At 32.4% G+C, this 26,820-nt stretch overlaps 2 protein-coding genes across 5 annotated transcripts; both read right to left on the reverse strand.

The window, feature by feature from the left end:
* Positions 1–14,607: 14,607 nt before the first annotated feature.
* On the reverse strand, positions 14,608–15,784 carry JOSL (JOSEPHIN-like protein). The gene is made up of 2 exons (XM_028085460.2): positions 15,621–15,784; positions 14,608–15,485 (listed from the first exon to the last, which is right to left on the reverse strand). The coding sequence occupies exons 1-2, from the start codon at positions 15,705–15,707 to the stop codon at positions 15,024–15,026; spliced, it is 549 nt and encodes a 182-aa protein (XP_027941261.2). The 5' UTR covers positions 15,708–15,784; the 3' UTR covers positions 14,608–15,023.
* A 2,791-nt stretch (positions 15,785–18,575) lies between these two features.
* LOC114194232 (ATP-dependent zinc metalloprotease FTSH 9, chloroplastic-like) lies at positions 18,576–26,503 on the reverse strand. 4 transcript variants are annotated; one of them, XM_028084347.2, is made up of 14 exons: positions 25,518–26,503; positions 23,257–23,322; positions 23,011–23,145; positions 22,802–22,891; positions 22,255–22,440; positions 22,083–22,169; positions 21,875–21,988; positions 21,643–21,767; positions 21,441–21,549; positions 21,153–21,278; positions 20,500–20,823; positions 20,301–20,424; positions 19,732–19,904; positions 18,576–18,852 (listed from the first exon to the last, which is right to left on the reverse strand). In XM_028084347.2, exons 1-13 carry the CDS (start codon positions 26,313–26,315, stop codon positions 19,780–19,782), a joined length of 2,409 nt encoding a protein of 802 aa, XP_027940148.1. In that variant the 5' UTR covers positions 26,316–26,503; the 3' UTR covers positions 18,576–18,852; positions 19,732–19,779. The 4 variants fall into 4 exon arrangements, with proteins under 4 accessions (XP_027940148.1, XP_027940147.1, XP_027940146.1 ...); XM_028084346.2 differs by lacking the exon at positions 18,576–18,852 and adding an exon at positions 19,312–19,639 and having other exon boundaries at positions 25,518–26,502; XM_028084345.2 differs by lacking the exon at positions 18,576–18,852 and having other exon boundaries at positions 19,312–19,904; positions 25,518–26,502.
* Positions 26,504–26,820: the final 317 nt, after the last annotated feature.

Here is a 26,820-nt window from a genome sequence, read left to right on the forward strand (position 1 = left end):
CTATCATACCTGTGTGTTCGCATTTTTTTATTTTCAATAAATTTAAGTTAAGATCAATAATAAATATATAATTAATTTTTAAAATAGTTGTTAAATGTAAAATTAAAAAAATAAGATATATATAAAAAAAAGTTTTTAAAATAATAGTTTAAGACAAAAGAGATTTTTAGAATAATTGTTAAAAGTAAATTATTTTTAAATAATTAAGGGTAAAATCAATATTATAAAATGTGGACACAAAAGATGGAATCCTCTTTATATATTGTTATAGATAAAGGGAAAATGACATTGTCACATTATCTTATAATTTTTTTTACATTATCTCGTTAAAGGGTTCGGGTAGTTGATTCAAATAATCAGAATGTGTTTTTTTGTTATGCTATTAGTCTGAATAAAATTTAATTTAAATTTTTAAAAAATTGAAATATAATTAATGATACAAAATTTATAAAATTAGTTCTTGAAAGTCAGTAATAGTTTAAGTATAAGAAAGTCAGTAATAGTTTAAGTATAAGATGGTACTAAAAATTCGACATATTTTTAAAACAATTTCGTACATCCCTCCCATATAATTGATTAGTTAAGTTGCTGAAATTTCTTGGTAATTACAATGTATATAAAATTATGTTGACTTTCGAAAATATCAATTAAATTAAATGAAATTTTTTTAAAAAGGTATAGAGGAACATCAAATTCATTTTTATGGATACATGAAAATTAGCATAATCATTGGTAGGTCTTAATTTTGAAATACACATGCTTAAATATTTTGACTGTGTTCTCAAGGGAACAAAGTCACTAACCAATCAACTAACATTTTATAATAAATATTTTGCATTTATGTGTATTATCTAAGTGGTTAGGTCAAATATTTTGACATTATAATTGTTGATAATTTCATGGACAGTAAAATTGAAGACAAGATTATCCTGTTAAATAGATCATTCTCACATTACATCAAAATCGTTTTCGTTGGACTTTTAGCAAAGTGACCAAAAATTCCATAAACTTTCCAAATATTTGGTAAAAATTGGTATTAACTCCTAACCCAAACTATCACGCTTAAGCAAATATTAGTGTTAGTGAAATAGCCAACTACTCTAAATTGAGTCAATGGAAAAAGTGTCCACCATTTAGCAACTATAGTCCCTTGTACGACAATTCAATTAATTTAATAAGAAGATTTCGATGCTAATATTTCTTCTTTTTTTTTTTACTTTGTGTGATATGTGAGGTAGAGTGAAAGAGAAAAGAGTTGTTCAGATGGTTTATCCGAATCAAGAAAATATTTCAGTCTTCTTAAATGAGAAAAATAAGATAGTAATCATTTAATGAAAAGATTGAGAATCAACCTAACTTAGCTATTATTTCTTACATTAAGGGCATACAATGGTGTGGTGTATATACAGAAGTTACATAACTTCTTGTAACTTATACAATATTGTTTTGTTTGACAAATATAATTATTATAGAACATAAGATGGTAATTCATTTGTTTTATTTTATGTTCATTAAATATTAAATTATCTTTTAAATAATAGTATAAGTCAAAATTGTTATAAAATAAAGCATAATAGGGAGAAGAGAAAAGAAGAGACAATAGAAGAAAAAAATAAACAATAGAGAATGAGAATAGGGAATAATTTTTGTGTGTGTTATTATTAATAGGAAGAATCTTATTTATAGATATAACATGTAATCCATTAAGGAAACAAAACAACTTTGTTAATATAAATATTTACTATTTACATAAAGAGTAATGAATCATATGAGTATCAATCATATCAATCAATCAATCATACGAGTAAATGTATCAAATCAAGGGACAATCATTAATTCATAACACTCCCCTTGAGTGGTGTCCATTGATAAGAGAATGTGCATAGTTAAAGCCTTAATAGGAAAAAATCTTATTAGGAAAAACCCTTTGGAATAAAAAAAAACCTAGTGAAGGAAAAAGAGTACACAACATTCTGTATTCTTTAATACAATATTGTTCATCACATATTCTATTTTTTTCCCTTATGTAAACTTACATCATTAAGGTGACTAAGTCCAATCTTGTGAACCAATTGTTCAAAAGTTCTTCATTGCCACATGGTGGTGCCTCATTATGTGTATGCGGATAGTCAAGTCTTGGGGGTCTTAAATGATTTTGGTAATCCACGTGTGAATTGTGAAGCCCCGACTACAATACTAAATAATTATTATTTGATAAAAAGATATGGAATCAATTTTTTTTCCATACGATTATCCTTGAGAGAACATTAATAATAACATAACTTCATATTCATATATATAGTATACATCTCTATAATTGTTCATGAAATGTTACAAAAATATGTATTTGTAAAATATTAAGAGTTCTACATCAGAATAAAAGATTATCTATATTTTTAATATCTCCTAAATATATTAATAGAAATTATCCATGAGTCAATCTTCAGAAGATCCACCAATAATATCCCGAACAACTCTCACTGAGCAGGTTCCTCTTCTGCTCATGCAACAGGTACATATGAAAGAAAAATATGAAAGGAGTGAGGTCTTTATAAGCCTTAAATATCAATCTTAATAAACTCAACAAACAATGAAGACACCGGGGGCCTAGATTTGGACCTATAAACACAAAACTTGATCTTGTTTTATCAGACATATGGATCCATATTTCACTTTTGATGATCCAATCTGAACATCAAAAGTTCCTTTGGGAAGTGATTAGGTAGTTGAGTATTTCTCATAAAACATTGGTACAATCATAATTATTTCTTTCTCGAGAATATTAGCCATTCATCGGCTCACAAAAGAGATATATACTCACTACCTAACCTTCGCAATGCCGAGCAGGTATCGGATAGTCCCAAGTTTGGCCTATGAATATCCTAGTCCAGTGCGCTATTCTGAACTATCCAGATATTCACATACTTGGTAAAATTTCCTTAGACCCCACCATGGTCCCTGCCTTTCATCCCGCAGTGTACCAAACTGTGACTTCCCAAATACAAATACTTTGACACTGGTTTAATCTCAACTTATTGAAACCAGACTTAACTCTTACTTAACTGACATACTCTTGAATATTTTCAAAGGTCATAAAATGTGATGACTATCAAATCATGTCATTGCATAAACTATACACAAAGAACATAAAATAAAATAAAATGTACATGTAATTTTCTTATATTCAAGCTCACTGAATAAAACAATATTTACTTTCACTTCACATTTTTTTAATTATAAAATAATGATAAAATAAGAATCAAAGCAAGAACTTTAAATAAATAATTAGATAAGGATTAGAACGTTATAAGTAAATATAATAAGAAAATATAAATTAAACAGGACCCGTGCGTAACTGGAGATAAAAATAAAATAAAATAAATAAATAGGACCAGTGCGTAACTGGAGATAAATAAAATAAAATAAATAAATAGGACCAGTGCGTAACTGGAGATAAATAAAATAAAATAAATAAATAGGACCAGTGCGTAACTGGAGATAAATAAAATAAAATAAATAAATAGGACCAGTGCGTAACTGGAGATAAATAAAATAAAATATATAAATAGGACCAGTGCGTAACTGGAGATAAATAAAATAAAATAAATAAATAGGACTAGTGCGTAACTGGAGATAAATAAAATAAAATATATAAATAGGACCAGTGCGTAACTGGAGATAAATAAAATAAAATAAATAAATAGGACCAGTGCGTAACTGGAGATAAATAAAATAAAATATATAAATAGGACCAGTGCGTAACTGGAGATAAATAAAATAAAATAAATAAATAGGACCAGTGCGTAACTGGAGATAAATAAAATAAAATATATAAATAGGACCAGTGCGTAACTGGAGATAAATAAAATAAAATAAATAAATAGGACTAGTGCGTAACTGGAGATAAATAAAATAAAATATATAAATAGGACCAGTGCGTAACTGGAGATAAATAAAATAAAATAAATAAATAGGACCAGTGCGTAACTGGAGATAAATAAAATAAAATAAATAAATAGGACCAGTGCGTAACTGGAGATAAATAAAATAAAATAAATAAATAGGACCCGTGCGCTATTCTGAACTATCCAGATATTCACATACTTGGTAAAATTTCCTTAGACCCCACCATGGTCCCTGCCTTTCATCCCGCAGTGTACCAAACTGTGACTTCCCAAATACAAATACTTTGACACTGGTTTAATCTCAACTTATTGAAACCAGACTTAACTCTTACTTAACTGACATACTCTTGAATATTTTCAAAGGTCATAAAATGTGATGACTATCAAATCATGTCATTGCATAAACTATACACAAAGAACATAAAATAAAATAAAATGTACATGTAATTTTCTTATATTCAAGCTCACTGAATAAAACAATATTTACTTTCACTTCACATTTTTTTAATTATAAAATAATGATAAAATAAGAATCAAAGCAAGAACTTTAAATAAATAATTAGATAAGGATTAGAACGTTATAAGTAAATATAATAAGAAAATATAAATTAAACAGGACCCGTGCGTAACTGGAGATAAAAATAAAATAAAATAAATAAATAGGACCAGTGCGTAACTGGAGATAAATAAAATAAAATAAATAAATAGGACCAGTGCGTAACTGGAGATAAATAAAATAAAATAAATAAATAGGACCAGTGCGTAACTGGAGATAAATAAAATAAAATATATAAATAGGACCAGTGCGTAACTGGAGATAAATAAAATAAAATAAATAAATAGGACTAGTGCGTAACTGGAGATAAATAAAATAAAATATATAAATAGGACCAGTGCGTAACTGGAGATAAATAAAATAAAATAAATAAATAGGACCAGTGCGTAACTGGAGATAAATAAAATAAAATATATAAATAGGACCAGTGCGTAACTGGAGATAAATAAAATAAAATAAATAAATAGGACCAGTGCGTAACTGGAGATAAATAAAATAAAATATATAAATAGGACCAGTGCGTAACTGGAGATAAATAAAATAAAATAAATAAATAGGACTAGTGCGTAACTGGAGATAAATAAAATAAAATATATAAATAGGACCAGTGCGTAACTGGAGATAAATAAAATAAAATAAATAAATAGGACCAGTGCGTAACTGGAGATAAATAAAATAAAATAAATAAATAGGACCAGTGCGTAACTGGAGATAAATAAAATAAAATAAATAAATAGGACCCGTGCGTAACTGGAGATAAATAAAATAAAATAAATAAATAAACAGGATCAGTATATAATTGGAGATTAAATAAAATAAATATAAGAGGATAATAAATGAAAATAAGTTAAATGAAAGTAAATAGAATAATATATGAGTCAAAATAAATAAAAGATTAATATAAAACCCATGAACTTATCAAGATTAATATATAAGAGTTTAACCTCACTCCCCCTTACCTTATTGATTGAAGAGCACACTAATAATATTTGAAGAGAACTAGGATCTCTTTGAATCTTTGCTCTAAACTTTCTTTCCCTATTTTTCTCTTTCTCTTTCTCTTTCTCTCTCTTCTTTCTTTCTCTCTCTCCTTTCTTTCTCTCTCACTTTTTCTTTCTCCCTTTCTCACTTTCCTTTAGGTAACTTCTTCTTTTCATTTCATTTCATCTCCATACATATGTATATATATAAGCCACACATGCTTATCCTTTTCCAAATCATTATTACCATCATTACCTACATTAATGAACAGATAATCTTTATCTCTTCATCTTATCTTCTTTTCTTTTTTTTTTCTTTTTATCCTTTCTTACTATCTTCTTATCCTTTCTTCTTCTTTTTTTTTCTTTTTTTTTCCTTATCTTTTCTTCTTATCTTCTTTTACTTTTTTTTATATATATTTTTATCTCTTTTAGAAAATTCATATATATATATATTTTACACACACCTATTTAATTAAATATTTTTACCTAGTATTTATGTATATATTATTAGTTTTGTTGTTTTTTTTTTCAATAAGTAAAAACTACATCATAATAAAATATATTTTTATTGTTTAACTACATTTAGATAAAATATGAAACATTAGTAAAAATATAAGATTTTCTAATTGCTTTATTTAAAATAAATAATACAGTTTATTAAAAAAAAAAAGGGATGTTACATGAATGTCTGCTATTCAGGTTTGACTCTGAGATTGCATGTTGACTGTTGTGATATAAGGTTTCTTTACACTAGCTTACCCTGTTTGCTTGTTTGATTGTCTTGTATGTGGCTCTTCTCTTATTGTGATGATCATCAATTCTATTGATGTGAGCAGATAGGAGAACAACTGGCAGTGGTAATGATGATAGGAATGATACAACTTGATGGACTGGACGGGTATTGGACCCATTATGGGGCCCATCGCTGAAGAATTTATTTGCTATGTTTTTCTTATTTGTACAAGACCTCGTACTATTAGTTCACTAGTGTATTTTGTTTTAGGCCGTGTGGGGCCTCTTTTATGTTTTATGGATAGGTTGGGGTACGGAGTACTTCATATTCCAAATCTTCGTACCCTCTGTATATTATGTATGTGGCGTTTTATTAAATGGACTTTATCTATTTATTTGGACGTTACAATTACAAAACATTTTTGGTTTAGATGAAAATAAGTTTAGAATTAAATGTAAAGAATAAACAAAATTGACACAATGGAAATTAATAACTTGATTGCAAAAAAAGATAAGATAAAAACTTCATTGAGATTGGGTTTCATGATTCCTTTCAAAGTAAATACATCAAACAATATATTCCTATTTCTGTCTCTCACACTCGCATTGTTTGTAACATTCCTCGATTGTATCACAGACAAACCTAAACTAATTACTTGGATGGTACCCACCCTTAAAAAACTTTCAAATGCATCTCAACTTTTGAAAAGTGTCTCAATTAGGTCTCTTTTAGAAAAAAAAAATTAATGTTGTCTCAATTATGTTAAAAAGTCATTTTTAATAAAAAAAAATATTAGTATAAAATTTATACAAAAACAATTGGGTGATTATATTGCTCTATTAGTATAACATTTTTTACCACTAAATTTTAATATAAATATAAATACTTAATTTTATAAAAATAATTATAGTTAATTGGTATTAATTTTATAAAAATGGATTAAAAAAATATTGGAAAAATTGAATCAAAGACACAAAAGTAGGGACTAAATTGAATCAATGAGACATTTATAGGGACTACATTGAAGTCAAGACACTAGCATTGCCATGTGTCACACTAGGGACTTGACACATAGCAATAAAAATTTTTTGCAAAAAGAAAATTATAAAAATTAGAGATCGACACGTGACACGCGATTAACGGTGTTAATTATTTTTTTCTAAAATGGACATAATTGAGGCACTTTTTTAAGGGCGGATACCAAATTGACACATCCTTGCCAAAGTGGGTACCATCCGAGTAATTAAACTCAATGTTTACTATTACGTTTGCATTAAGAATGACTACTAACCACATCTATGTCTAGCATGTGGTCAATAGTTATTTTATCCTACTCAGGATTCCCCAACTATCTTTCAGATCAACTGGTATTCCCACATATGCACCATATCTAGAACATGCTATTAAAGATCATAATATGGATTTCCAAACTATCCTTTTGATAAGTATGGACTCCTGAATGTGTAAAATTCATAGACTATGTAGTTAAAACAAGAATAAAACATAAGATATTTTGGAAGAAAATTATATTGAATGAAGAATTCACAGAAGTAAGAATAAATCACACCCAACCCTCGTGAATGAAGGAGTTAGCTACGCCTAGACATACTGAACACAAGACTGATGTTGAAATTGAATGCCTCCAGCCTTCAGAATGTCATTCTACCTTCAAGTGTAAAGATGTCAAGTTTCTCTCTCTCTCTCTCTCTCTTTTCTTTTCTTCCTCTTTCTCCTCTCTTTTTTCTTTTCATCTTTTTCCTTCTCTCTTTTCTTTCGTCATTTCTTCCTTTTCCTTATTTTCTTTCTCCTCTCTCTCTTTCTTTTCATGTTCTTCATTCTTTCTCTTTTCTTTGTCATCTCTCTTTTTCTTTTCATTTTATTCCTCCTCTCTCTTTTCTTTCTCTTTTTCTTACTTTTCTCTCGTTTCTTTTTGTATTATTTATTTTTCACTCTCTTTTCAAAACCTTTAGCCTTTGTCATGTCCTTTCTTCCTTCTCTTTGAAGTATAGAATGTAGTCCTTGAGATCTTCATTAGTCACAGGACTTGTATTCCAATTCAAACATTGATAAGTGTCATGCCCATAGCCTTCACATTTGGAACATGTTAGAGTACTTTTTTTGGCCTTTGCCAATAATTTGTTCCCATGTTTATACTTTCTTCTAAGCTCATATATTTTTCCATTTAGATGTACTATGTGTGATACGATCTCAATGACATGCTCCACCAAGGCCAAACAAACACTAGGTGTATCTTTTCGTGTCACTTTCTTGGTACATTCAAATCCTTTAACCAAATGATCACTGTGACGAGTATGATAGGTTAAACTATATGTAAAACTAATCCCAGAAGAATGAATATGTTGAAACATGTTGCATTGCTCAATATTGCTAGATCCTGCAAGAAAGGTTAGTAAAACAAAATAATAAGAAAATGTATTTAAATTCTCACCACTTTTCTCAGTGTTTCAATCAAAAATCCACTTGTATATCACAGGTAGGCCTTGGATTTGGAAATTGCTTGATCCCTTTTTCCACTCAAATTTTCTTTAGCGCTTGGCAAAGAAATTCAATAGATTAAGCAAAGAGTGACAAATCAATGTGAAAAATGTTGCGAGATCTAAATCTTGACTCAAGAGGTTAAAGGTAAAAACAAAACTCTAGACAAAACTTCAAGGAATTTTAAAAGACAAAAAAACAATAAAGCTAGAAAGAAATAGGACTACCAAAAAGAGTTAAATGAGATCGTGCAGAGACTCTAAGAAAAAGACTGATTGCAATTCAATAGATCAATAAATCACAAAAACAAATTGTAGCAAAAAAAGTTGTGTTCAACATTTCAGTTTTTTTTCTCTTGGATCCTTATTTTTTCTTTTTGTTTACTTTCAATATATATTTGTTTCCTTTTGACTTAGATCCACTATTCTTTCTTTTCTTTTCAATTTTGCAGTTCAACACACAAACAAAGAAAACCATACAGATTGTCTTTCAAACACCAAAGCTCATGTAAAATCAAAGTAATAAGTTAATTGGGACTACCACTAACAGAAAAACACAAAAATAAATAATTTCCAAGAAATAAAAGTAGAAATGTACAATTTAAACTAAGAACACCAAGAGCACAAAAAAAAAAATTAAAAACTCAATGGAATTGGATAAAACCTTAGAGGTTTTACTCCTTATAAAATTCTAAGGATAATGAACCCGACATAATTTCAAAACAAAGCGCATAACACAAACATTCAAAATATTATTTTTTTGTTTTCTTTAAATGACAGAAAAATTAAGAAAAAAGAGGAAATTAAAATCAAAACTTTGGTCTTTATATTATATGATAAAATGATATCCAGGAAGGAGTATGGTCGCTTATGAATTTGAATCCTCAATAGACCCAAATAAAAATAAATCAGAGAAGAACGTGGAATAAGACAGAGATTGAGATGCCACAATCTAGCATATTGATAAGTCAATGAAAATTCACCACAAAGATTGTCATCTTTGATAAGAAAAAAAGTTGCAGACACCATAATTTAACATATTGATAAGTCAATGAAGAGTCATCACAAAGAATTCAATCTTTGATAAGAACCAGAGTTTTAATCCAAGAACCAAGATAATTCTCTCTCAGTGAAAAACCAATTTCACATAATGACCTTTCAAGGTGTCTATATATGTATTTGGTGCCTCTATACATAAACACAAATGTTTAAGCCACCTAAGAAACCCTAAAAGAACGTTCAAAGACATTGGGCTCAAAAAATAACTCGAAAATTCAACAATAGAAACGAATTTTTCGCCCAACGAAATACCTTTCTTGTCTAGCGAAAACATTTCTCGCTAACCGACTACTCGGCATTCTTGTACAACGAGATAGGTAGTTCGCCCAACGAACTTACAAAACTAAAATAAATTATAAACGCATTAATTGCTTAAAATTTATTCTATAATTGTTTTCCAAGGCATGATCTTTTGCTTAAAATTTATTCTATAATTGTTTTCCAAGGCATGATCTTTATGTCTTCAAGTCCTTTGAATTGCAAAGTTTCATCCTCAAGTTCTTCTTGTATTGAGCAGAAGATAGTCCTCTATCATATCCTCATTCAAATTCATACCACTTGAAGATTCATTCTCCTTTGTATTGGATGGGAGATAGTCCTCTATCATATACTCCTTCTTGAAGAGAATTTGTCCTCAAATTCATACTACTTGAAGATTCATGAGATAGTCCCCTATCATATATTGTATTTGCATACTGTTCTCCCTTACTTATAGAATTAAAGAACATGTTGCATTTGTACCTGGTTTCTCCAATTGCATGTATATTCTGAGCAATATCAGTTGCGTGTGAGCTTGAATTCCTCATTATCATGTTAAGTCTAAAATCAATATTTGGGTGTGAAGCTAGAATTTATCCTCATCAGAATAAATTAAAGCCTCCAATTCATATCAAGTCTCAAAAGTGATGTGTAATCATTTCCAATTTCGAGTTTTAGAATGAAAAATCTTATCACATTAGATAGGAATATGGTTCGAAGAACATTGAGATATAGTTATGTTTGTAAGTGCTGATATGCTAGTGCATAAGGTTTTATTTAAGTTACTAAGTGAGGACATTGTTTGAGTCACTCCGATAAGTGTGTTTTGTCTGGTACTAAGTGAGGACGTTGGAGAGGGTGTTTATGGGCTTATGGCTCATTCTGTTAGCTGATTATGTTAGAAGTTAAGTTACATAACTCAAATTCATTTATGACAAAAGTTAGAAAAGTTAAGTAAAATCAAGTTCAAATCTATGAATAACTAATCAAGATCCAGTTCTTTAAAAAACAGAAACTACTTGAGACAAAGGACCTTATTCTTTGAGCTTTCACTAACAGTTGATCACCTTAGTGGTTAGCAATATCAATGTATCATTGTTGAAAAATGGTGAAAACAAGATCATTGACGTTTGCTACTTGCTAAGAAGAACCCTCAAAGACCTAAACAATGCTATCACTAAATATAGAACTCACTTTCATCCGAGCGTGTAATGAAGAGACAAAGGAAGTTTTTCATGTCTTATATATTTCGTACTCCAGCGAGAATGAGTAACCATGCTTGCAAAAGATCCATACAAGGATGAACAAACCAACGTAATAGAGATATAGTGTAAGGATTTTACATCTTCGTCTCATATTCTTTTAATTTCATTACTGGTTTCAGCATGTGCTTGGTTAAACATAAAATCCCACCAATCATTTTTCATAATATTTCTTAGAAAAACGTAGATTATTGCATTTGTTTCATTGAAACTTAAAACACCTTGTAAGAAATTTATCAGAAGAATGAATATACACTGATTCTGTTAGTACGGAAGCATAAAAGGCTGGCTTAATTCCCATCATCATGAGGTGAGAGAAGAAAGGAAGATATACACTTAAACATGGTATCAAGCACACGATTGTAACTGTCTCAAATCAAGGAGCTTGTATAGAATCTTGGCGGGGTGCTGTGGTTGAGGAGTTTGATCTTGAAAAAGAAGAGTGGATGAACTCAATGCAGTCTTCAACAGCAGCAGTTCTATGAGAATCAACAGAGGAGCCTGCTGATTTTGATCTTGTTAGGGAAGAAGAGCCTCGGTGTAAAGATCTCCTTGAAGACATCAAGCGTAGAGCATTAGTTACTCTTTCTGCAAGATCCTTCACAAGTTCAACGGGAGAGGTCTCAGACTGCCAAGGAATCCTGAACATGCAACTCTTCACTTGTCCATTTCTGGTTGATTTCCTGCTAGAATTCTGTCTCAAGGACAAGCCTGTTTTTTCATTGATGTAGCCACTGCGACTCATTCTGTTGCTTATTCCTGTTTGAATGATGATAGCATTAGGAGAGAGAGCAATGATGATGTTATATAAAGTTGAGAGGGATTGTAGGGGAGACTTTGGAAGCAGAATCTTTAGAGAGGTGGGAATTGTGGAATGAGGAGTTTCATATGTGAGTGAGGAACAACCATTTATAGGACTCTCTCTATTCCATCATCAAAAAATGTGTAAAAGGAAAAAACCACAACAATACCCAAGTCCTTTTTACTAGATGAGATTGTTTACACTTTTTCTCCTATCAGTTCCATTATTATCATGAAAGAAATGTGTAAAAGTACAAGCAAGCAACCACAATATCAACCTAGTCTTTTTATATGACATTGGCTACATGCATAATATTTTTCTATGGAACTTTTATTTCTTCCACTATCCTCTGACAATAAACTTGTTTCAATTAATTTTAGTTTTAAACATTCATTAGAATAAAAGATAGAAATTTTCTCCTCTATTCTCTTATCTCTAACCTAATAAACTTTCATATTTATTTATATATACGTGTGTAAAGTGAAATATAGACGGTGAGAAAGGGTCATATTAAAGGTGTAGAAAGTTGCTGATACACTAACCCTCTTTATTACTTTCTATTGCAGATGCAGTGCAGCCCTGTGACTTTGCAGAGCACACGTTTAAGCTTTTCCAAGTAGTGGAGAAAGAAGCGGTATCTAAGTTGAGTATAATCAAAGATAGCATGAATATTTTATTTTAAAGTAATTGAGTCATCATTCCAGTTCCAAACTCATCCCACCCTCAGAGCAAGAAACTGTTTTAAATATAAGGAAGGTGGGGGCTACATTCTTTCACTCATTTCTCTGAAGATGCTCTCAGAACGACCAGTAGGATTGCTGCTTTGTTTTTCTATTTCTTTTCTCAAAGCTCATTGCAACAAGACACAACCAACCGAGTTGCTGCTAAATATTTTATCTCTAAAGAATAGTGTGAACTAGTTGACATGATTTGATCGGTCTTCATTTTGCATTGGAAAAAGAAAAATGATATCTTCTGATATTAAAGTCCTCACAGCTTTAACATCATGCTTTTGGGAATAAAGGGTAAGAATGTGTGTGCTATTCTTGTTTTATTATCAACAGAATATAGAGATGTAATAAAAATGTGGCTAAGTAGCAAACATCTAAAGATATGATTCTAAATTTATGGCAAATGTGAAACTAAGAAAGTTCAAATGGAAATACGGTGTGAAACTTGGGAAGTAAGAAATAAAATATGATTTTCTGGATCTTTTGACTGAAAGAAAGCAAAAGATCCTCATCCAGAATGCCAAGGAGTTTGACGATTTAAAGTCACCAACAAATTTCTATTCATTAAAGTGAAAAACTGTCGACACTTGGTGTGAAACTTTCGATCACATTGGTGCTCCTCAGAACAACATGGTGCTATTTTATTGTTATGCAGCGAAGGAAATATTTCGGGTGAGTTACCCTTCTGCCCTTTATCAGCAAATTATTAGCAAATATGGTCACAAGTGGACCATATGCCAAAAGAAATGGCCAAAGGTTTGATATTCTCCACTGAGATGTTGAAATGATTTAATAACTCAATCTGTCAATCATGAAATTGAGTGGCAGCATGTTTTGATAATTAAAATACTAGTTTGAATATACTTCTTTTAAGCACTTGGAAGAAAATATGAGGAATTAAGCAGACAATAAACTAACATTCTCAAATCAGTTTCAAAAGCTTTCATCTTTTTCTTTTTTTTGTAAGGTGAAGTGTATAAGTTTATTTTATATTATGAAAGAAGTTTGATTCAATTTCTTCTACTATATATTATTATTGAAAAATTCATCCAAATTGATTACAAATATACTAGCAGTTGTTTACAAAAGGAGAAGATCACTATGGCTTTCTACCAGGATTTCGAAAATAAAAGTGAAAGCCTCACTTCAGATCAAACCTCCAGAATTTTGACCTTTTTAACGTTGCTTTTTGATGATCTTGTGAAAGAACTGATCCGTGGAGGAGTGAGACAAACAAGCCAACTTGTACCTCATCTATTAGCATTGAACAATAGGAAGCCATATATGGAGTTAGATGCTTTTTATGGCAGATTAGGGGAATGAATTTGTACACTCCACAAAGGGATATGCATGAAGAATAAATATCTCTGTAAAATGAATTTCTTTTATAATGCCCAAAGGAATATTAAAAGATGACCATTGACCAGTGTTGTTTGATAACTTGCTTTCACTAAGAAACAAAATCATTCATTAAAAAACCGAATCAAAATCATGGACGATCAATACCAAGAGAATATGTGATTATTTATAAGACATTGTAGATAATAGCTGCATAATATTTTACAGGTCGCAACTGTAGAAAAGATTGAAGTTACCTGTGGTTATTAAAAAAGAACTCTGGGGACATTTATTCTTCTATGCCTGTACGTAGAAATATCATATAGGATGGTTTACGCACCAATCTATGCAGCCTCCATGACTTTAACTGACCATATAAAAAAAGTAGTTCCCACAATTGTTAATGAAGAGTCTATACTTGGTGATCATCACCTTAAGGAAATTATGAGTAAAAGATAAGCATTCCATTCATAGACCACTATGAATTAAAGTTCAATGAATGTTTCCAAGTTAGATTCCTTTATAGTATCTTTGATGATACTGAAGTACATTGCACAAAACAGCTTTTCTGCTATTAACAATTTCATTTGTAAATTTTGTATATACAACATTTCAAGAAAGTAAAACACATGTCCTGCTTAACAGTTCAAAAGAAGCACTGATCCAAGACACACATGGAAACTTCAGCTTAACAAGTGTATTACAGAAAAGATACTATATCCTATTAAGAACATCCTCTAGAAGCAGTTTCAACCATTATTCACAAAACAAACTCATTAAAAATCTTTCGAGGATGAGCGAAGCTACATTCTACATTGAAATGCAATCACTCTGGTACTGTACACATAGATGCCCAAATTTCACTTCAAATGGTAGAGTGAACAAGCATAAGTTCAAATTTTCAAGACTGTTTCTCATTCAAGACAATCAAAACCTCCCCTCGTTGTGCCAATGTAAAATCCAAGAACTCCCTTACTTCATGTGCATCAAGAAAAGGTTGAGGGGCGTCAAGGTCACTGTCCAAGTTAAACCAAACCCCATTAATCTTCCTCAATGCAATCCAGTGCCTACTTCTCCAAATCCCACCAAACCTAGACGCTGACACATTGACTACAATCCCCATCAAAACAGGTGCATCAAGATCAATGCAAGATGCCCCCTTTCTACGATCGTGCCACTCCACACTCTTTCCTTTCTCTTCCAAAGCCGCAATTAGAACATTTACGTCATAGTTTCCCGTGATAACATTGTGATGGGGCTTGAATATAAAAGAGAATGGGGTCCACGTTTCTGTGTTGGAGTCTTGAAGTGCGAGTCTTTCAGAAATTTCATTCAATTTTGCTCTAGTAAAAGCATCTTTTTGCTGATCAAGGTGAATTGAATAGACCCGAAAGCAGAAAGAAACGTGAATCAGTGGAATTATGCAAAAAGAAACGAAATTGGAAATTAAAACAGTGCTGAAATTGAAGAATCAGTGAGTGGGAAAGAGCAGAAGCACCTGAAAAAGGGAGTTGAGAGAATGAACGAGACAGAACTGCAATCTTTGCCTTTCGTGATAGACTTCGGAATTGTTGGTTGCCATCATACGGTGTTCTGCGCCGGAAATTTCGATGTTCAAAGTGTTGGTGTCTGCTTCTTTTACTCTTTTGTGGAATAAATTAAGCATGTGTTTGATTTAATATATATCAAGATCGGTTATTTATTTTTGTTAAATTTTAAGAAAATATAATTTTTATAAATATTTATAAATATATATTATGTAACTTTTTTGTTAAATTATTTTAATTTTCTAAGACGTTTTTTTATCTACTACAGTTATAATTTATTGCTAGAGTCTACGAGACTTTATTGTGAATACATTTAAATTTTTAGTATTTTAAAACATTAATTCATTTGAAAAAAAAATGCATTCATAAAATTTATTTAAAATAAATATAAACAATACCGATTATATATATTTTTTAAAGTAATATTATCTCTTAATTGATACCTTTAACTGTTATTTTATAAAATATACTTTAAACTAATTAAATTAATAACAAATAGTACTTATATAAGTAAAATATAATTTAGCACGACTACAATATATTATTTGTTAGAGAATCTTTAATTTAATAAGGGAGGCCTTAAAAATATCATATTTAAATGTAAGATGTAATGAGAAATTCTCATTGATATGTAAAATTTTAAAAGTTAAGAATTCTCTTGTACGTAACTCTAAATTTTTTTTTTTCAGAATACACTCAACTAAAAAATAGTACAAAACTCACATCCAATTTATCCAATTTATTTAATTTATTTATTACACCATTTTACTATGTAGGAACGTGCGGGTATAGACTGATTGTTTTTTTTTTTTAAGATATGAAAAAAAAAATCCAATTTTCTTCGTCCGATCTATTTTTCTTCGATTCAATCTATTTAAGATTCATTTTATTAAAAATTCAACTCATTTAAAATGTATTTTATTGGATCTAAATTTCAATATCATCTATATTTTACATATTTTATGAATTGAATATTTATTTTCTAATTTAGATTTTCAAATATGGATAATCTAATAAATCAAATCCAAATTTTTAATTTAAATTTTTAGTTGAATTAGATATGGACTAGCCCAAATTTGACTGAGTCAGCGTGGTCCTATACGAAATTTGGCCATATTCAGCTGAATTCGTTCAGTCAGCTTTAGTCGAAATTTGGCCCAATCGGCCCTACACGAAATTTGGAAGTATTCGGCCGAGTTGACCCGACCCAAATTTGACCGCATCTAGTTGAGTCAGTCCCAAATAAAATTTGGTCGTATTCAAGTGAGTTTGCCGCAACCAAAACTTGGTCGTATTCAGCCTAGTCAGCTTAGGTCAAAATTTGGCCGAGTCGATCCTAGCCCAAATTTGGCTGAGTTGGTCCTAGTCCAAATTTGGTTGTATTTGGTTGAGACAGCCCCAAAATCTGGCCTATTCGGACGAGTCAGTCGCGATTGAAATTTGGTTGTATTCAGCCGAACCGGCGCCAGTCGAAATTCGGTCGAATTTAGTTGAGTTGAACCCAACCAAAATTCGGTCGAGTTCAGTCGAGTCAACCCCGACCGAAATTTGGCCGAGGCAGCCTTGATCCAAATTTGATTGAGTCAGTCTCGACCGACTAATTCAGTCCAGTCAGCCCCGACCATCCCCGACCGAAATTTGATCGAGTAGGTCCTAACCCAAATGTGGCCATATTTTGCCGAGTCAAATTTGGCTAAAATTTGGCCGTATTAGGTGAAATCGATCCTGGTCAAAATTCAGCCGAATCCAATCAATTCAATCCCGACCGAAATTTTGTCGAGTTGACCCTGACCTAAATTTGGTCGTATTCGGCCATGTCATCCCCAACCAATATTCGATCATAGGTGACCAAATTTTATTGAGTCAATTCTGACCGAAATTTATAAATACTTGGTCGAGTCGACCATAACAGAAATTCGTTAGAAGCCGAATCGATCCTAGCCAAAATTTAGCCATATTCAACCAAGTCGACCTCAACCAAAATTTAGACGACCTGACCAAAATTCAGCTGAGTCAGCCACGACTGACAGTAAACTAAGGTTGTCCCATGTTGAAATTCGACCAAATTGACCGCGACAAAATATCTGACAAATTTGATGGTATCGACCTTAAAGACACATGTTTTAGAAAATTCAATTTAAATTTATTTTATAAAAATGAATTCTGAATTTTCAACTTGATCAAAATATTTGAATCTAAATTTAAATTTTAATCTAAATATTTGAATCTGGATTTAAAAAAAATTCAAACTAATTTTATTAAAATAATAAATTTAGATCGAAAATCTAATCTAATTATTTAAATTAAAATAAATGTAAATTGGATAATTAGAAATCCAAACTATGATTTTTGCGTTAGTCTTGAGGTGACCAATTTGAATGCAGGATAATTAATATTTTATATTTCATAAATTTAGTATTATATTACAAATTTTAAAAATAACATCAATTAACAAATTTGTTAAGAATAGTAAAAATTTGCAATATAGTATAATAATATACGTTTGATTAAAACCTCGTATATATTGTTACAAAAATTGATGAACAGTGGATCGTGTCTCTAGATGTCATTTGAACTCGTCAAATCAAATAACACTCAATAGCATAACATATCTTCATTCCTGTGTTTTGTTAGAATGGAAGACTTTCGGAATACAATGTATACCTTTTTTAAAGTTTAAAATGATTTATAATTAAATGATTTTTTTGATAGACACAAATGCTAAAATTTGATGACTCAAATTGATGTTTTTAATTTACTTTTATCAGAGGAGTGAACAAATCCACCAATTTATCTTTTTAAATTAAAAATTGAAACATAAATCATTTAAAGGATTAAATGTTTTAGGATATATTATTTAAAATAGATAAATATATAATCATATTATAACTTAAATCATTATAATATTAAAAAACAAAACTTTAATTATTAATTATGATAAAATAATTTATAATGTAAAAATAATAAATATATCAATTGAATTAATTAAAAATAATAATTTTTAATTAAAAACTTTAAAATGTATTGAAATTGTTCAAACTGCCCCCACCTTCAATCAAGTAGGTTGGCTTGGCAGCTTATGTAAGAACAGTTTGATTTTGGTACATGTAATTTTTAACATCTTGTCTTGGAAGGCAGCTCTACACCACTATTTGTCCACTTGCAGTTTTGTTGTTCAAGCTTCTGAGCAGCAGAAAAATGAGATAATGATTTACAATGATAGAATATGACACAATGATTTTCCAAAGAAAATTGGCCACACAGGACCATGGTCCACAACCACAATGCAAGTTAGCATGATATTGTTCTTTCTCTGTTAAAAAAAGTACAAAAATGTTGCATTCATAGAACACTGGATATTTTGCTCTCCTCTCAATTTCAAAAGATCCTGCTATATATATGAATACAAATTCATTTCAATCATTCACACCAGGGACAAATGACTACAAATATTCCACCTTGTGGAGGTTTACTTCTGATAGATTATAGTTGATAATGCTGAGTCAACACGATTTTTTTCCTTACAAAAGAGAGGGGAAATCATTCTTTACTTTTATCTCTGTTCCAACACGCATTTCTAATTTTGGAATAATTATCCATCCCAAAAAGATTCTACTCAGTTGAAAACAAAGATGACTCAAATTTAGGAATTTGAGAATGAACTTCATAACTAACCATGTTATGTTATACTTACAGTTTGGATAAAATAGTTGGGTGTAACAGAAAGCAGAACCATGTATATTTCACAGAATATAAAAAACTATATACCAAATTACATTTGCAAACAGCCACATCAGGACTGAAATAATAGTCAATATACAACGAATTCAATTTACCAGTCAATATATGTAGTTGGTGAGAGGCACTATTATGTATTTCTTCATCTTCTTTTTCCGTGTGGCTTTGGATGAGTGAATTATGAGTTAAATAACAAGGCTGGCTATGTGTTAAAAATGATGCCAAGATCCACCTTACAGGAATATACAGTGTTATAGGGGTGAACTCATTCTGTATGAGACATATAACTGCACTGGCTTTAGCCAAACAACGTCAAAAACATACCTTAAGTTTCACTCAACTTTGCTCGCATAATAGACAGCTCTCAACTGTTCAGGAACCTGTCTGCATTGGGAGGAGAGACCCTTGCTTGCCTTCTATGAACATTGCAAGCTCTGTCGGCGCAACCACCAATCTTAACCACTTCTGTAACTCTTCACCCTCTACTTTCTCTTTTTCTGATGAATCAGTATCAGCACTATTAGAACACCACAGTTAAGCAAAGCTACATGGTTCACAGTCATCTGTATTGATACATAGTTAACATATGCAAAAGATTTCATACACCAATTTCATTTTTCCCTCTGATGATCATTGTATTATATAGAAGTGTAACATTCAGTATAGAGTAAAGTTCAAAACAAAAACTTGCGTCTAATTCACCCACACAATTTCCAGTGGTGACATGACAGTATACAGGTATGAACATGCAAGAGATAGAACTTTCTATTTTTTAGTTAAACCCTAACCTAAATATATACATTATCAATTTAATTAGGTTAAAAAATTTGAAGTTATAAAACCTTTAGTTTTGGACAATCAGCTGAAACAAAGCATGAGACCCGTATAGTTACCTTCTAAATGAGCACCTAGACCCTCCAAAACAGTAGGATTAGCTCGCACAATGGAAAGTGATACTTCCAGCGCCGACTGCAGCAATGCTTTCACTTCTCTTTGAACAAGATCAACAAGGTGTCCCTGTTTGTTTAGATAAAAATCAGCATATAGTAAAAATTGAATAGGAAGAAGAAATAAGTTAATGAAATACAGGACCTGATCTCTTCCCCAAGGAACTGATCCGCCAGATTCATCCATTCCACCATTGGAAAGGGTGGCAATTGACACAGGACCTATTGTCTGATTAAGACCATATTCAGCAATAGCTTTGTATGCCATATCAGTTGCTCGCCTGATGTCATCAAGTGCACCGGTTGACACTCTACCCGAATAAACAACTTCTTCTGCAGCACGTCCTCCGAGTAAGGTAACTAGACGGCCACGCAACTCGTCAATGAAAAGCAAGTATCTGTCCTCATTTGTTGGAGGAATGTAAGTGAATCCCAAAGCCCCTCCTGATCTAGGTAATATGCTTAGTTTCTGATAACATACACAAAATACTAAGGCATGAATGGCTTTTCTTAATAAACAAAAAACAAACATAATTTTCAATACAAAAGTAGGCTAAAATTACCAAACAGAAAATTTTGGCAAGTATTCAATTCGAAATAGAATAAAGGAGGGTTGGGTTCATTTCACAAGTACAGATACTTAACATGTGTTTTCGATAGTTTGCTTGTCTAGACAACTAAAAATCCAAAAATACCAAACCAGTATGATTATCTGACTTTATTTATTAATACCTTACCATTTGCAATGACATTTGGCATATTTATATGGCCAAGAATAGAATATTTTCTATGGTTTACCTCAACACGTGGCTGTCCAGGAAGAAGGCTTGCAACTGCAGTACCTACTACAGCATGGCCAGCTTCATGTCGTGCAACTACAGCCTTCTCACTTCCTTTCAACTTAGCAGTCTTCTTTTCTATGCCCTGAAACAAGTTACTTGGTCCATTTTATCCAGCACAGGTAAAACTTACAAAACTAAATTTTTTCAATTTAACTTTTGTGATTAACATTCCAAATCCTGCCAGACGGCAGCTGTAAAGTGAAAATGTCCATCTATCAAGATTTCAAGAGACATTGTAACTTACTGCTATTGATCTTTCTACAGCATGAATGAAATCAATTTTCTCCACAATAATTTTGTTTTGTCTTCCCGCCAGTAAAGCAGCCTCATTTACTAGGTTTGCAAGATCCGCTCTTCAATTATGTGTACCAGTGTGTCAAATCAAAATTTCAGTCTTCTAAATATTTAAAAGAGATAAAAAGGTATGAACGAAACAGAATAATTACCCTGTAAAACCAGTGGTCATACAAGCAATGTCACCAAGGTCAACATCCTTAGCTAAAGGAAGTTCTTTCTTGGAAACATGAACTTTTAGGATAGCCTCTCTTCCAATCCTGTCAGGTGTTTCCACCTAAATCGAAAATGAACATTTTTTTTTCTTAGAATATGCCAAGTCAAGGTCATTCTGAAATCAGTATAAAAATCAAAGGAGGTTATGTATTTAAATAGAATCCAGACCATAACTACTCGATCAAATCTTCCTGGCCTTCGGAGTGCAGGGTCTAAGACATCTGCACGATTAGTTGCTCCAAGAACAATGACTGCAGAATTGCTGTCAAAACCATCCATCTCCTGCAATTCAGTTAAAAAATTAGCCTCTTATTTACATAATCCCCCACCACCAATGCTCGAAAAAGAAAATACAAGAAAATGAAAAATTGGTTACAGTGAGTAGCTGGTTCAAGGTTTGTTCTCGTTCATCATTGCTGACGATCCGAAATTTACCATCGCGACTTTTAGCCACAGCATCTATCTGCATACCAACATGAAAGCTTAATTGATTGAATAGTAAACATTAAATCAAACACCTAACAGAATAAAAAAGTATATATTTTTACCTCATCAATAAATATAATGGACGGTGCCTCTTTCTTTGCCCTTGCAAAGAGATCTCTCACACGGGAAGCACCCATACCGACATATAACTCTACAAACTCACTAGCAGAACAACTTATAAATGGTACATCAGCTTCCCCTGCCACCGCCTTCGCCAGTAAAGTCTTACCTGTCCCAGGAAGACCCACCTGTAAGATAAAACAATGGATATTTACAACCTACATGTCAAATTAAAGCAATAATAAAATGAAAAATAACTTGGCTATGAATAATCCAGTGAAGTACCATTTCAAACTAACACAATAGTTATCTCATTTTTTGCAAGTTAATAATCATGAAATAAGAGAAAACATACATCATATAATACGGTAGAAAATTTTACTGGATATTATTAGAAAATATTCCCAAAAGAAATTTCCCATATTTGATCCCTTTCCCAAGAAAACATTTACAGCTACAAAGTGTTTGCTGGCAGACCAACATGTGCTTTCATCCTCAAATCAAAATACCACTGTGTATTATTTATCATATATCCCTAGCTAGACTCACCAAGAGAACACCTCGGGGAGGACGAGCTCCAAGTCGTATATATCTGTCAGGATTGCGAAGAAATTCCTGGCAAGCGAACATCAGCATAAACTACTCGTCCATATCTCCAAACAAAAGGAACATAAAAAGGCCTGTTGTATAATAGAAAGACTTCTATATGCCCTAAAGAATTTTAGAGCTAAGTATGAGATGAAGAAAGTCCAGCCTACCACAATCTCTTCTAGCTCCTCCTTAGCCTCATCAACACCAGCAACATCAGCAAATGTGATAGTGTCACCTTGTTCAGATGACTTTGTGCCAGCAGAAGTTCCTGACTTACGATTCCTAATCTGGCCAGGGGAATGCTGCACTAGCAATTCAATTCCTCAAAAACCAGTTTTAAAATGTTTAAAAAAAAATTGGATAAGAAGGCCTGTGAAAATAGAAAATGAGTGAGTGAAGGAATTCAAACTCACCGCAGAAAAACTAATAGGGAATCGATGGAGCAGCCCTGCAAGCAGAGCACAATAAAACACGGCTACCTGCAAATATCAGAATGAAGTCAACAGCATGTTATATTAATATAGTGTCAACCACAACAGACAAGGAAAGTCATAATGAATGAAATGGGAAGTTTAATGTCTTAAACTATTGATACATTATAATTGAAACATATCATATTCAACAAATGTGAAAGAAAGAAGATTTATCTCAAACTAGCTTCTATTTATCATCTGAAGTAATCGGTTCTTAAAAGTTATTATTTCAAATTCTCATTGGACAAAATCTATAGTTTTTAATTATAAATAAACATGTACAATATAGTTTCATGAGCTTGATAATTTTATCAACTATACTAGCCACAGACAAGTGACACAAGATACATCCATTAGTTTCTTAGCCAGCTCTATTATTTAGTTTAGTTGGTTGAAGAAATAAGGCATGTTGCCTATAAATACACCATTGAGAGTTGTTACGGGACTTGGATACCTCATATACCATAATCCCTATCATGGCATGTCTCTGAGAACCAAAATCTCAGCAGCTCACACTTTACTTGGTCACTTCACTCAACATCTTTGAACCTTGAACCTTATATAGAACCTCATAGGTAGCCCTTTTCAAGTCCCCAACAACCAACTATAATACTGGTTGATAAGCATCCAAACACTTGGGAGCCCTTTCCAAGTCCCTAACAACCAACTATAATACTGGTTGATAAGCATCCAAGCACTTGGGGAACCCACTCTTTAAAAGTTAGTTGCCAAGGGAGGAAAAACTACCACTTAAATATTTCACTGAGCATCCCAAACTATTCATAGCGGGACTTATATATTCCATAAATACACGTCACTATCTGGGAGAGAAGGAAGAAATCATCTTGACTGTTGTGAAAGAGTCGGGGCCTTTGACCAGGGAGGTCAGTCTCTCAAAGAACTGCTGTGTGCTTGTGTATTATTCCATTAATTAAGATGTTCATGGTTGTATTTCTGTAATGAAGATACAGGTTTCTATCACTGCCCTTCTTTAATAAAGAAGACTTGATAGAATGGAGTAGTAGACCTATGGGGCCATTTGATTTGAGAAGATATTTCCTATTTTCATTTTTAATTACAAAAACGTGACATTGTTTTATTTGCTTTCTGTTTTCGAAAATTTGCATCAATTCCTTTATAAATATAAACTTTTGGAAACAAAAAGCAATGTGATAACAAGATGGCTCTTTGTAATTAAAAGCAAAACAGGAAACATCTTCTCAACATAACACAGTCCTTAAGTTTTTCATGGCTCTTCCAGAAGTAGGGTAAACTAAACGAGATAGCTACAAGGTCTGTTTGAACAAGTTCTCTACAAGCTCTTCTAAGAGAGCCAAATATAAGGGAAAAATTGAAATTAACTTATCCATAAGATAAAATTAGCTTAATCACAAGTTAAAATTACAAATTTAGAGACTATATGAAAGAGCTTCTACAAATTAGTTTATGTGTAAGATAAGATAATTTTAGCTCATGAAGAAGTTAATTTCAATTTTTACTCTTATTTTTTTGTCCCAGAAGGAGCTTCCAAACAGGCCAATAGTCTATCTGGTGTGCTACAACCTACATCCATTGAGCATTCACAGAGTTTTCAGCCATATCATATAATGATTGTAATTGGAGAAATAACCATATTCCATGTATCAGTAGGTTTTTTGCACAAGCAAATATATTGGAATTTATATATTACACTTCAAACCAGCAACCTCTTTCCATTCTTGAGCAAATTCAGTCGTGGCAGAAAGAACAGATACACAAACAATGCATAGAGTGATGCAACAAATTCAAAATATAAAACCCAACATAGTTATGATAAATTAATGATACAATGAACAAAAGTAATCCAAAACTAACGCGTCATAAAAACCTTAAATCAAATGAGTGTAAATAAACAAAACAATGCTACAACTACTCTAACTATTCTTATTTTGGGTAAAATCACATGTTCTGTCCATGAAAAGCAATCACGCTCGAGCCCAAAAAAAAAAAACACCATTGGCTATAAAATTCTCCCTCCAAGTATTTATATCACCTATGTACGAGTGATTAAACTAGAACAAACTCCATGCATATTGACCCGTTGGTGGGTGATAATCTAACTATTTTAGTTTACCAAATTGTGTTGACATAAGACTATAACAACGAAAACCAAATGCAGCTACAAGTATTTCAAGTGTGGAGACCATGTTCCAAATCCTTACCAAAGCAGAGTTGAGGAATCCATTAGACCTCTTATCCGGGGACCCGAACTCCACCTCATTTTCCATCATCTTCTCGTAAGGGGTCCTTATATCATTAGGCCTAGTGGTAGTGTAAACAATCTTCTTCGTAGGAGCAACACTCTTAACCAACGACTCTGACTCCAAAGGAGTAGCAGCAGCAACTTCAGAACCTTCCACGTCAGACTTCAACTTGAACATGATATGGACCCCATCCACCTCCACCTTCTGTACCTGATCACCATTAATCTTGCTCAAAAAATCGCTGTACGGCACGCTCACAAACGACGTCGCAGCCCTCGGTTCGGAGCCAGGTAAGTGAATCCCTGGCTTGAGCAACCGCATCACGAAAACCACAATCCCCAACTGCAACAACAACACTCCAACCTCTTGAGCGTGCAAAATGGGTTGCCACCGCCACTTCCCACTCTTCGAACCCAACCACCACCACCACCCCTTCCCTTGCTTCTCCCTCCTTCGGTTCGAACCAGGCCCGGTCGAACCCTTATCCACCCCCTGACCCTCCCCGCTCTTCTCGCCGGAATCCCCCTCTTGCCCACCACTCGCCCTGACTGCGCCACCGTGAACCTTCCGCGTCCTCCACAAATCGAACCTCCCGGAATCCCTCCATACGCCCTGAACCCTAACCGGTGCCGAATTGGGAACAAAACGACAGGTATTTTGCCTGAACGGCGGTGAGGGCTTCCGCCAGTTATGAGAATTGAGAACAACTTTGGTATACGTTATGGGAGAGAGATAGAGATACTCCAACGCCGACATTTGAATATGAATAGAACGAGAGAAAGAGAGATATAAATACCCACGACGTCAAAATCGAAACTTTGAATATCCTCTTCGCGTTCGCTTGCATTAATTTATATGGGTGTGGCTCCGAGATGATAATCCTCTGGCTTCTGATATGAGTGTCAATGGTAGCGGGAGAAGAAGAAGCATTGAGAAAGAGACAAGATGATCCGACAGGACATGGTAGCCGTTCGATTGACCAAGGGTTGAAGATTTTAAGGATCCAGATTTTTTTGTTCTCTTTTTTGAAAATTAATAATTATAATAACTACTTCCGTTTCGGAAGATTTTATTGTTTGGTTAGTTTGTGGTGTTCGTTGTGTGTGGGGACATACTTGGTGCGGAAGGGTGTAGAGAAATGCATTTTTATGGGTTGCGAAACTGACACGTGTAGGGTGATGATAACAAGGTTAGTCATGGGATGATTATGTGGCGTTGTCGTGTGTCAATCTGGTTCACAAGTTTGCGGGCACATCCAAAG

Source organism: Vigna unguiculata, chromosome 8, assembly GCF_037176805.1.
Source record: "Vigna unguiculata cultivar grain cowpea cultivar isolate G323 ecotype 2 chromosome 8, ASM3717680v1, whole genome shotgun sequence".
Taxonomy (NCBI): Eukaryota; Viridiplantae; Streptophyta; class Magnoliopsida; order Fabales; family Fabaceae; genus Vigna; species Vigna unguiculata.